Genomic DNA, 11,616 nt, shown 5'->3' on the forward strand with positions numbered 1-11,616 from the left:
TGGCCAGCCTATTGGAAGACCTGCGTCCCAGATGTTTACAGCTGTTTAAAGATCCTTGTCTCACTCTTTTCACTCAGTCCCAATAGTCCTCTTTCCTGAAATGACCAAAATTTTTCCTTCTTTCCTCCCTGTCTCCACCCCTTCCCTTCCCCTCATTCCCTCCCTCTTCCTTTCCTCTCTAAATCCCTCTCCCCTTTGCGTTCTGAGGCTACGGAGTGACCAGGAACTACTCCTCCCGGCGTGCCCCGCGCAGGGAGGGGGCGGGGGGCGGGGCACGCCCCGGGGTCCCGGCGTTAGCAGGACTGCCGGGAGATGCAGTCCGCTTCCTCTCCGTGCTGCGCGGCTGCGGGCGTGAAGGGGTCACGTAAACAAACTACCAGTCCCGGCGGGCCACGCGCCGCAGGTCAGGACTAGGCTGGAGCCGAGCCGCGGGGCTCGCGGAGGCGGCGGCGGCGGCGGCGGCTACTGCTGGGGGAGCCTGGCCAGGGCCCGCGGCGGAGGCCGTGGCTAGTACTGGGAAGGTGGCGGGGAGGGACGCGGGAGGAAGATGGCGACGTCGGGGGCGAACGGGCCCGGCTCTGCCACGGCCTCGGCTTCCAATCCGCGCAAGTTTAGTGAGAAGATCGCGTTGCAGAAGCAGCGTCAGGCCGAGGAGACGGCGGCCTTCGAGGAGGTGATGATGGACATCGGCTCCACCCGGGTGAGGGGCCGCGCCGGGGAGCGGGAGCGAAGCGGAGCAGTTACGGAGCGGAGAGGCGGGGCAGGGGCGGGAGCCGCAGCCCTGGAGGCGGAACAGGGTTGAGGCGACGGCGGCGGGCGCCGCCGTCTGGGAGGCTCGGGTTGAGGGCCGAGGGGACTGGAAGACGAATTTTGCTCCGGAGATGGAAATACAGGAGAGGTGGGGGATGTGGGTGCGACTGGGGGCCGAGTACGTGAGTCGGAGATGGGCCGAGAGGGAAGATGGGCCCCCGAAGGCCAGGGGAGGTGGGGAGTCCTTGTGCGTGCCGGGAGGAGTCCCCTTGGGGACTCCACTGAAGCATCCCAGATCTTGGGTTATGGATTTTAGGATGGACTGCTTGTCCCTAATTTGGTTCTTCTGAGGTTGTGCTCTCTAGACTGGTCTCTGCCCTGTTGTGCCGCTCTCAGCACTTTGGTATCTACGGGAAAGGGCCCCTTGAGTGGTTTGAACGAGCAGTGTTGGGTATAGTGGGGCAGGAAGTCCCCTCCTGCGTCCCGTCCCTTTGCTTCCTTTTTCAAGTACTTCTTGTGGTTTCCTGACGTGAGTGAAGGTGAGGTCCACTGCTCACAGGCTGGTGCTCCATCTTTTGCCTTGGCCGCCTTGAAGGAAAAGTAGAGTTTTGAATCCCAAAACTGGGTAACTGATTTTTTTCTTTTTAGGTTGCATAGAACCCGATGATTTGCTGGACTTTCTAGGGAGATGCTGCCCTGTGGGTCAGTTTCTGGAGTGCCTCGGAGGGTCCCCCATGAGGAGGGTATATTCATTCCTAGGAAATTCTTAGAATTTTCAGGTCTCTGACAAGCTGCCTCTGAAGCCCCTCTGGCCTTGGTTTCTTGCTGCCCAAGGCTGGATGTCCAAAGGCCACTGTCAAAAGAGTTTGCCCAGCTGGTATGCAGTGCTAATTTAGGGACACATTATTCTCAAATAATAGGTGAGAGGATTTTGCTGTGATCCCTCATGGCAAAGAACTGGAAGAAATTTAAAGGGAGATGGTGGACATAAGTGTCGCATTTCAACGCTCCTTGTGATTGCATCTATCAATGATTATGTCTCTTGATTATATTTTTGTGTGCCTCTTCCTTGATTCTGTTAGTCTCTTTTGTGTTTTTCCCCTCTGAGTCTCTAGGGACCATGTGCCCTAGATTATGAGAGCCAAAACAGAAAAAGATAGGTGGGGAGGCAAGTGTGTGTGTGTGTGTGTGTGTGTGTGTTTGTGTACACATACACAGGCATATGCTTGCATAACCCACTCTAACTACTATGAGGATTATGCTCTAACGCTTGACTGCTCTCTAGGAACTTTTGATCATAGCGGTACAGAGAGAAGATGGGAGAGGGGCTCATCCTCAGCTGAGAGCTCTGCCCTCTGGACCAGGATTCTAGCAGAGGCATGGTGTGATCTTAGGGCTTGTATGTGCAAACAAGGCTGTGAGAAACTCAAAGCTGGGATTCCTATTTGTGGTGCTTTGGTTCATCAAAAGGACCTTCTACCTGCCTTTTCTCTCCTGATTCTTTTCTGCTATGTAAAAAAGTCTAGTGGACATTCATGGCCAGGGCCTGGGGACCTAAAAATCTTGAACTAGCAATGAGAGATCTGGGGCTCAGCTTGTTACCTGGCCAGTTGGGAGGGCTCATTTGAATCAGATATGGCCATATTTGTTCTACTGAGAGGCTAGGGTTGCCATATTTATTAACAGTGATTTTGAAGGACCCAGAGGTAAGCACAGTGCCCACCAAACTCAGTGGGTTGAGCTCCTAGAACAGGAATTCAGGTTTGATGTACGCTTACATGGCAACAGTGTGATCCTGGAAGCTCTTGGAATTTACCATCCTCAGCTGTTCTCCTCCCCATGGCCTTGCTCTGGGTCTCTTTGTCTGGTGGTAGTGACTGAGGACACAAATCTGCAGGCAGGCTAAATCCATGTCAAGCTGAGGGATATGGTGTATCACTTCTGTCCCAGACTTATTTCTCTGAAATAGGGGTAAGGGCCAGGGAGGTGGCTCTGGCCCAGGCTGGAGTGGGCTCCTGAGCCCCCTCCTACCTCCATTCACTAGGCTTCCCTGCCAATTAAGGGGCCTTAGGATCCAGTGGAAGTATTCTGCTTTTCTAGTGGGCAAAGCCATTATTTCCTGGATCTTCTAATTTGGGAGGTACAGGCTGTGATTTGGCTGGGCAAGTGGCATAGCCTAGTAGCCTGCGTTCTCTTTGAGTGTGAAGGAAAAAGGATGGCAATAATGGATCTATGACATCCACCTGTGACCTTGCCCTTCTAATTAGTCCTGGGTATATCTGGAAATGAAACCAGAAGTGCCTAATAGGCACCCATCTCTGTGACTAGTCCCTAGTAACCCCTAGGGACTCTGCTTAGACTGATGCTGACCGAGCTAGGCAGCGGCGATCTCACTGATGAGGGTAGGCTACAGAAGGGCTGGGGGGTTGTTTGCACTAGGTCTCTGTGGGCCTTTCTCCTAGCACTGGCTTTTCTTTTTTTTTTTTTCCTTTTTCCCTAGCAGATACCTTAAAAGCTGCAGCAGCATATCCTGGTGACAGGGATGGCAAGGATGGCCAAAGGGAACAGTGCTCAGGACTCTCCCTGACATTCCCATTTGTCCTTCATGTCTCAGTTACAGGCCCAAAAACTGCGACTGGCATACACAAGAAGCTCCCATTATGGTGGTTCTCTGCCCAATGTTAACCAGATTGGCTGTGGCCTGGCCGAGTTCCAGGTGAGTGGACATCAGCCAGGGAGGAGTGGAGGTTCCTCTGCTTCCTCTGCTGATTACCTGTCCCTTTTGGCAGAGCCCCCTCCACTCACCTTTGGATTCATCTCGGAATACTCGGCACCATGGGCTGGTGGAACGGGTGCAGCGCGACCCCCGAAGAATGGTGTCCCCACTCCGCCGATATCCCCGCCACATATCCTTAATAGAGGACAGGGAGTCTGGGAGGTAGTGGGAAGGGGTTCTTCAGGGAGGCATGGTAGGAAGGACTTACTTTCGCAGTACTGAGGGTTCCCTGCCACTCAGCTACACCCCAGCCCTTTTTATTTTTTGAGATAGGGTCTTACAAAGTCACTCGTGCTTACCTGGAACTTGTGATCCTCCTGCCTCAGCCTTCTGAGTTGTGGGGTTACAGGCACGAGCCATCACGTCCATAGGAAGAGATGTTAAATGTTGCCTTGGGCTGGGGATGTGGCTCAAGCAGTAGCGCGCTCGCCTGGCATGCGTGCGGCCCGGGTTCGATCCTCAGCACCACATACAAAGATGTTGTATCCGCCGAAAACTAGAAAATAAATATTAAAAAATTTAAAAAAAAAAAAAAAAATGTTGCCTTGTTCCGTCCTTTTCCAGGAGCTTACCTTTACCCTGCCTCAATGAAAAGTGACCACAGTCAATGTGTCAGGAGTTGCTGCTCCTCTCTGGCTGGTCTCAGCTGTCCTCACTTTGGCTCAGTCTGCTGCACAAGTAGTGGGCTCCCTATGCTCTGACTAAGGAAGGCTTGATCCCTTCGTTTCTGTTGTTTCATTTCAGTCTCAGAGACCCATATACTCATCTCCCCTAAGTCCTGCTCAGACAGTCTCCTAGATTGTTCTCGCTCCATTATGCCTGATACTTTTTTTTTTTTTAAACACAGTACTGAGGATTGAACCCAGGGCCTTGCCAATGCCAGGCAGGGACTCTGCTGCTGAGCTACATACCCAGCTCCAAGCTCTGTTCTTTTTTTAATTTCTTTCCAGTACGGGGGATTAAACTCAGGGCCTTGTGCATGCTAAGCAAGCACTTTACCATTGAGCCACATCCCCAGTCTCTTTTCATTCTTTGACCCCATTGTTGCCACTTGAAGAGAAAGAGAAAGGTTATATGTGTTTTGAAATAGCTATCTAGCCAGGCATAGTGGCACACACCTGTAATCCCAGCAGCTTGGGAGGCTGAAGCAGGAGGGTCGCAAGTTCAAAGCCAGCCTCAGCAACTTAGCAAGGCTCTAAGCAACTCAGTGAGACCCTATCTCAAAATAAAAAGGGTTGGGGGCCTGGGATTGTGGCTCAGTGGTAGTGCACTTGCCTAGCACGCGTGAGGCACTGGGTCCCATCCTCAGCACCACATACAAAAATAAAGTTATTAAAAAACAACAAAAGGGCTGGGGATGTGGCTCAGTGGTAAAGTGCTCTCGTACCAAAAAGAAAGAAATAACTATCTACTGTCTCCATTGGTCGACTTTTTTGAGACAGGGTCTTGCTAAAGTTGCTGAGGCTATTCTCATACTTGGAGATCTCCTGCTGCTCTGTTTACTCACTCTCCATCTTCTTCCTTAACTGTTGCTGTTCACATTGACAGTTCTCCCTACAGTCCCGCCTACTTATCTCCTCCTCCAGAGAACAGCTGGCGAAGGTGAGTCCAGGTCAGGCAGTCCGCTGCCCACTCTGTCACTTTCTGAAGGAGCTGGGGCTTGGTTGGGATACTGGACTAGGGTTTCATCAGTACCTCCTCCTATATTGGCTTAGCTGGGAGGGTGGGGGCAGCAGGAGTAGGTGATCAGAGTCCAGTCTTGGCGTGTTGACATGTGTAGCCAAAGCAGGACCAATAGAACTGGAGCCAAGCTGGGTGTGTGTGAGAGTGTGTGTGTGTGTGTGTGTGTGTGTATGGGGGAGGGGAGAAAGGCAGGGTTACAGGTGAAAATGGCTGCCTTCTGTCAAGGGTGGGTGCCAGATACAGTGCAGGGAAACTATTAGATCTCTGAACCCCTCCACTCTCCATCTTAGCCCTAGCACTCACGTCCAAAAGAGGCTCTGAGCTCCAAATTTCCTGTTCAGCTTGTCCTGGCAGAGAGGAGTGGAGAAGTTTCCAGATCTCTTAGATTGACTGGGGGAGGGGATTCATGGGTCACAGGCATCAGAAGAACCAGAAAGAGCAAAGAATTATTCTGGTGCCCGTCCTCTCTTTCCATCGGGGCTGCCTCACATTCCCAGCCCCCATGTCTGCTTTCTTGTCACTGCCAGCATTCTTCCTCCTCCTCACTCTGTTTTTCTACCCCAGGATGATGCCCTGGAGCAATTTCCCTGCAGAGAAGGGGCAGTTGTTTCGACTACCGTCTGCACTCAACAGGTGATGGCCCTTGCCTTATTTAGGCCGTATCTTCTTTAATCTGCACTTTCTGGGGCCCTGTTGCTTCACCCCACACTGTTGTAGCCCATCTAATGTCTCCCCTGCTGGGCGGGGCTGGGCCACTGGGAAAACCATTACCGCTGCCATTGCTGCTGCTGCTGTTTTTTTCCTTAATTTAATTTTATTTATCTTTATGTGGTTCTGAGGATGGAACCCAGGGCCTCCCACGTGCTAGGCGAGCGTTCTACCGCTGAGCCACAACCCCAGCCCCCTGCCAGTGCTTCTTTACTCCCCAAACAGGACAAGCTCTGACTCGGCCCTTCACACAAGTGTGATGAACCCCAACCCCCAGGACACTTATCCAGGACCCACACCTCCGAGTGTCCTACAAGGCCGTCGTGGGGGTAAGTGGCCAAATCCCAGGGTAGGGAGTAGCTGTGAGCTTTTGATAGAATCAGATTGGTAAGTGAGGGCTGCTGCCAACTCCGCTGCATCCCTTGCAGGTTTTCTGGATGGTGAAATAGACTCCAAAGGTATGTGTTCTTCAACACATTGTGGGGACCAAATGCCAAAAGAATTTCTGGGCTGACATTGGAGACTTCATGCAGGGTTAGGACACAGGACTCCCTCTGCCTGTCTCTGCTTCCTGTGTGCCTTCCTGGCTCCTTCTCCAGCCTCCCCATCACCTGTCTTTCTCTTTCAAGTCCCTGCTATTGAAGAGAACTTGCTAGATGACAAACATTTGCTGAAACCATGGGATGCTAAGAAGGTAGGTGTGGGCCACTGGATGTCACCCACCCTTCCCTTCCCATGGGCAGGCTTCTAGAGTTCCCTCCTGAGCTCTGTCCTCATTTTCCACATTCTTCCTTAGCTGTCCTCATCCTCCTCGCGACCTCGGTCCTGTGAAGTTCCTGGAATTAAGTAAGTTCCTTTATAAGGCTGGCTGAGAATAGGAGTGAGGGAGGGAAGTCCAGGGCCGTGTGGAAGATGGATCTGTGCTCTTCCCTGACTCCCTCCCCTCCATTTACACCTTTCTTTCTTTTTCTCTCCCTCCCCTAGCATCTTTCCATCTCCTGACCAGCCTGCCAATGTGCCTGTCCTCCCAGCTGCCATGAACACTGGGGGCTCCTTACCTGACCTCACCAACCTGCACTTTCCTCCACCGCTGCCCACCTCCCTGGACCCTGAAGAGACAGCCTATCCCAGCCTGAGTGGGGGCAATAGTACCTCCAATTTGACCCACACCATGACTCACCTGGGCATCAGTGGAGGTCTGGGCCTGGGCCCGGGCTATGATGCACCAGGTGAGTGGCTTTCCTGGCTGTGTATGTGCCCACCAGATGCTGCCTGACTAGAGGGATGGAGGGTCGGGAGGTTTGAGCTGGATCCTATAATGCCCACCAGTCCAGCAACCCGGCACCCCCGGATCCCTGTACTGCAATTCTCAGCCTATGAGAACTGGTAGGTGTGACTTTCCTACAAAGAAGATGGAGAACCACCCCCAGGTGGGCTGTGCCAATCTCACTGGCAGGAACAGAATAGGAAGGACATTGTGTTGCCACTTTCATAGTCCAGTCACTGCAACCCATTCGGGGTGGAAAGGAGCCTGGTTCTCATCAGTAATGTTGTCATCTCTGGTTTTTTGTCTGTGCCTGCAGGACTTCATTCACCTCTCAGCCACCCATCCCTGCAGTCCTCCCTAAGCAATCCCAACCTCCAGGCTTCCCTGAGCAGTCCTCAGCCCCAGCTCCAGGGTTCCCACAGTCACCCCTCACTGCCTGCCTCCTCGTTGACCCGCCATGCACTGCCCACCACCTCCCTGGGCCACCCATCACTCAGTGCCCCGGCCCTCTCCTCCTCCTCTTCCTCTTCCTCCACTTCCTCACCCATCCTGGGCACTCCCCCTTACCCAGCTTCTACCCCTGGGGCCTCCCCCCGTCACCGCCGTGTCCCCCTCAGCCCCCTGAGTTTGCCCGCGGGCCCAGCCGACGCCAGAAGGTCCCAACAGCAGCTGCCCAAACAGTTTTCGCCAACAATGTCACCCACCTTGTCTTCCATCACTCAGGTATGCGTGGCTGCTTCCCCACACGTCTGTCTCCCTTCCTCTTCTCTTCTCCTGCAGAGTTTCTCCCTCCAGCCCTCCTTTCCTCAGATACCTCCTCCCCTTACTTTCTGCACCCTTTGTCTCATCCATCCCCTGCTACCCCTGTGTGTCCTCCACCTGCCACATCTTTTATTTGTCTGTCTCCTCTTTGCTTACGAACCCCGGGGTTAGCCTTTGGTTTCAAATCCTGGTTCTGCCTTTCCTAGGAGTCCCCTTTGACAACCTCTGTGTGTCTCAGTAGTCTCCTTTATAAAACAGAATCGGCTTTGTAAGCATCGAGTGCCGTAAGGGACATGGAGTACTTTGCACCGTGCCTGCCAGCCCAGGCCCGTGCTTGGCAGATGATAGCTTATCCTCTCCTTTTTATCTTTTCTCTGTTCTCACTCTTCTTGTCTCTTTATTTTTTGCCCGAGCTTCTGTCTTTTCCCATCGCCTCTCCCATTTCCCCTCCTTCTTAGAATTCGTAGAATCAGAGACTCTCTGACCGTGGAGCTCAGTCTCTTTCCACTTTACAGATGAGGAAACTGGGGCCTAGAGGGAAGGTGGCTTCCCCAGGTTCACCTGGCAGGTTGGAACTAGAACTGCAGACTCAGAACTTAGGACTTTTTCCTCAGCGCTAAAGCACTAAGCTCTACTCTCCTCCCCACCCTTCCTTACTCTTTTCTTTCTTTGTCATCTCTGCTCCCATTTCTCACCCTTATGCTCTCTTTTCCCTCTCCTCTGTCCTACCTTCCCCTCCTCCTCCGTTCTGTCCCCTGGAGTGTGTGTTCTGGGTTCCATCTCTGCCTTCTCCTCTAAGACCACGGCCAGGCCACAGGTGCTCCGTGATTTCAGTGGCAGAGGGAAGGAACCTCTCCTCCCTCCTTTTCTGCTTTTCCTTCCTTTCTCTTCCACTTCCTCTGGCCTCTTCAGTCTTCAGAACAACCCCTTTCACCTGCACTGGGTGTTAACAGGCACTTGTGAGGGTGTGTCACAAGTACTTGATTACTGACGACCATTAAGCTGTCAGTGTTGGGGAAGGATTCCTTTCTGGAGCAGGTTCACTACTGGAGCAGGTAACACTATTACCCTAGTGTTAACCTCTCTCAGCACTTCCATTCTAATATGCATGTTTTTGAAAAATATTTTTTTAGTTATAGATGGACACAATATCTTTATTCATTTATTTTATGTGGTGCTGAGGATTGAACCCAGTGCCTCACACTTGCGAGGCAGGCGCTGTACCACTGAGCCACAGTCCCAGTCCTAATATGCATTTTTGAGTTACTGCCACCAAGCTCAGGGGTGCCCATGAGAACATGGAGCGTTATCATGTTTGCATTGAGGGTGGCTGCAGCTTAGAGAATGGGAAGCTCTATGAGTTTTTCTTGGAGGGCTAAGTTTCCTCCATTTTCTTGTTTCTTTTCAGGGCGTCCCCCTGGACACCAGTAAACTGTCTACTGATCAGCGACTGCCCCCCTACCCATACAGCCCTCCAAGTCTGGTTCTGCCCACCCAGCAACCCACCCCAAAGCCTCTGCAGCAGCCAGGGCTACCTGCTCAGGCCTGTTTAGTGCAGCCCTCTGGTGGCCAACCCCCAGGCAGGCAGCCACATTATGGAATACTGTACCCACCTGGGTCCACTGGGCACGGGCAACAGTCTCACCACCGGCCAGTGAGTGACTTCAGCCTGGGAAATGTGAGTACTCAGGCTCCTAGCTCAGAAGCAGGGAGAGGGGCTGGGGTGGGTCCGGGGGGCCTGAGTGGTATCTCTGAATTACGACATCCAGAAGAAGGGGTCTCCCTTTGTCTCAGGTAACAGCACTGCCAGCTTGGGGCTCCTGTTTTCCTGCGTTTGACCCCTACTCCTGCCCCCCTGTTTCTGCTCAGCTTGCTCTTTGATGACTCCTGCCTTGACCCGTTCTCTTCCTGGCATGCACATGCTCTGGCCCAGCAGGTACGGTGCCCATACCTACTTCGGGCCCCGTGCTCGCTTCTCTTGCTCTGCTTGCTGCCAGCCTCCTCTGTCTTTGCCTCTGTTCCTGGGGTGGATGAAGATTGCTGGGTGAAGGGGACATGTTAACATGTCTGGGCAAGGGCAGGCAGGGACATCCTGTTCTGAAGCCTACTTCTTCAAGATGTGTCTTTGTGTCTTTAGCTGGAGCAGTTCAGCATGGAGACCCCATCAACCAATCTGGTGCTGGATCCCCCTGGCTTTTCTGAAGGGCCTGGATTTTTAGGGGATGAGGGGTCAGTGAGTGGCCCCCAGGACCCTCACACCCTCAACCACCAGAACTTGACCCACTGTTCCCGCCATGGCTCAGGACCTAACATTGTCCTCACAGGTGAGTGGGCATGGGTGGTGATGGCAGTGAAAGGAAGGGAGTGGGGCCGTGGTTGGGGCTCAGCCGCAGCACACTTGCCTGGCATGTGTGAGGCACTGGGTTCGATTCTTAGCATCACATATAAATAAATAAAATAAAGGTCATCAACAACTAAAAAAATATTAAAAAAAAAAATAAAAGGGAAGGAGTGATACCTTTGCCAACATAAGAAATGGAGGAGTCTTGGGGGAGTTCATGAGGTATGCGGTCCTTACTTATCTCTTACCCACAGGAGACTCCTCCCCAGGATTCTCCAAGGAAATCGCAGCGGCCCTGGCTGGAGTGCCTGGCTTTGAGGTGTCAGCAACTGGATTGGAGCTGGGGCTTGGGTTGGAGGATGAGCTGCGCATGGAGCCACTGGGCCTGGAAGGGCTAAACATGCTGAGTGACCCCTGTGCCCTGCTGCCCGATCCTGCTGTAGAGGATTCATTCCGCAGTGACCGGCTACAGTGAGGGAACCTTGCCACCATCCTTCTCGGCCCCATCTCCCGTCACTGTCCCTTTCCTCCCTTTCCCCTGGCCAGTAACGACTCCACTCTCTGCCCCCGTGTTCTCTTTCTAACATGAACAAAGGATCCTAAGAATGAGAAAAAGCAAGGGGTTTGTCCAGGTGGCCCCTGAATTCTGCACAATGGGTAGGCCTGGGGGAGCCCAAGGGAGGGCCTAAAGCACTTGTAACTTTGAAAAACGTCTGTCTGGAGGTCAGAGCCTGTTGGAAAGCAGGGGTAGAGGGGAACCCCAGAGGCAGGGCTTACCCAGATGCCTAGGGGTGGGCAGTGCCAGCCCCTCCTCACTACTCTTCTCCTTGCAATGGAGGAAAAGAGCCAGAGTGGATATTATTTTTTATTAAATATATTATATGTTAATAAAAAAATCTTGTCAAACCCTTGGTGTGGTTGGCTGCTGTTTGGGGTGTGGCTGGGATCTAGGAAATTCTTGAGCCAGGGGCCCTCTTATCTGCTAAGCTTGTTGCATCTTTTCAGTACTATCGTGCTTTGTGGAAGGGCCCCAGCCTCACAATTTGTATCCAAGATTGAACACGAAGACCTGTGAAGGGTGTAAGCTTCCATGATGGCAGGAAGACATGTCCTGTGCCCTCAAGTTTGTCTAGGACTCTGCTGCATCAGGAGACTTGGCCAGACAAGTTGCTTCCCTTAGCCTGAGGCCTGGAAGTGAGTTGCGGTTGAGGAGATGGCTGCTGGCTGAGTTCACAGGTCTGATTTTTCTGGTGGAATGACCCCAGCTTTCCTGGGGTAGCTGGCCTCAGTACTAAGGTTTCAGAGAAGAGAGAATTTAACAACTATGAA

At 52.7% G+C, this 11,616-nt stretch overlaps 1 protein-coding gene across 2 annotated transcripts; it reads left to right on the top strand.

Annotated features, from left to right (window-relative positions):
* Window positions 1-461: 461 nt before the first annotated feature.
* Crtc2 (CREB regulated transcription coactivator 2) lies at window positions 462-11,193 on the top strand. Of its 2 annotated transcripts, none has more exons than XM_058571957.1 (14): window positions 462-700; window positions 3,365-3,466; window positions 3,540-3,653; window positions 5,064-5,128; window positions 5,774-5,842; window positions 6,143-6,246; window positions 6,346-6,375; window positions 6,547-6,611; window positions 6,714-6,763; window positions 6,902-7,146; window positions 7,501-7,907; window positions 9,355-9,624; window positions 10,084-10,270; window positions 10,542-11,193. In XM_058571957.1, exons 1-14 carry the CDS (start codon window positions 548-550, stop codon window positions 10,760-10,762), a joined length of 2,082 nt encoding a protein of 693 aa, XP_058427940.1. In that variant the 5' UTR covers window positions 462-547; the 3' UTR covers window positions 10,763-11,193. The 2 variants fall into 2 exon arrangements, with proteins under 2 accessions (XP_058427940.1, XP_058427941.1); XM_058571958.1 differs by lacking the exon at window positions 462-700 and adding an exon at window positions 880-898.
* The last annotated feature ends 423 nt before the right edge of the window (window positions 11,194-11,616 follow it).

This window comes from Marmota monax, unplaced genomic scaffold, assembly GCF_021218885.2.
Source record: "Marmota monax isolate L192 unplaced genomic scaffold, Marmota_monax_Labrador192_F-V1.1 WCK01_AAM20220418_F8-fsc00108, whole genome shotgun sequence".
NCBI lineage: Eukaryota > Metazoa > Chordata > Mammalia > Rodentia > Sciuridae > Marmota > Marmota monax.

Coding starts and splice junctions, on each gene's coding strand:
- Crtc2 (XM_058571957.1), top strand. CDS start 548: ATGGCGACGTCGGGGGCGAACGGGCCCGGCTCTGCCACGGCCTCGGCT. Junction 6,247..6,345: donor CCTACAAGGCCGTCGTGGGG/GTAAGTGGCCAA, acceptor CATCCCTTGCAG/GTTTTCTGGATGGTGAAATA. Junction 9,625..10,083: donor GTGACTTCAGCCTGGGAAAT/GTGAGTACTCAG, acceptor TTGTGTCTTTAG/CTGGAGCAGTTCAGCATGGA.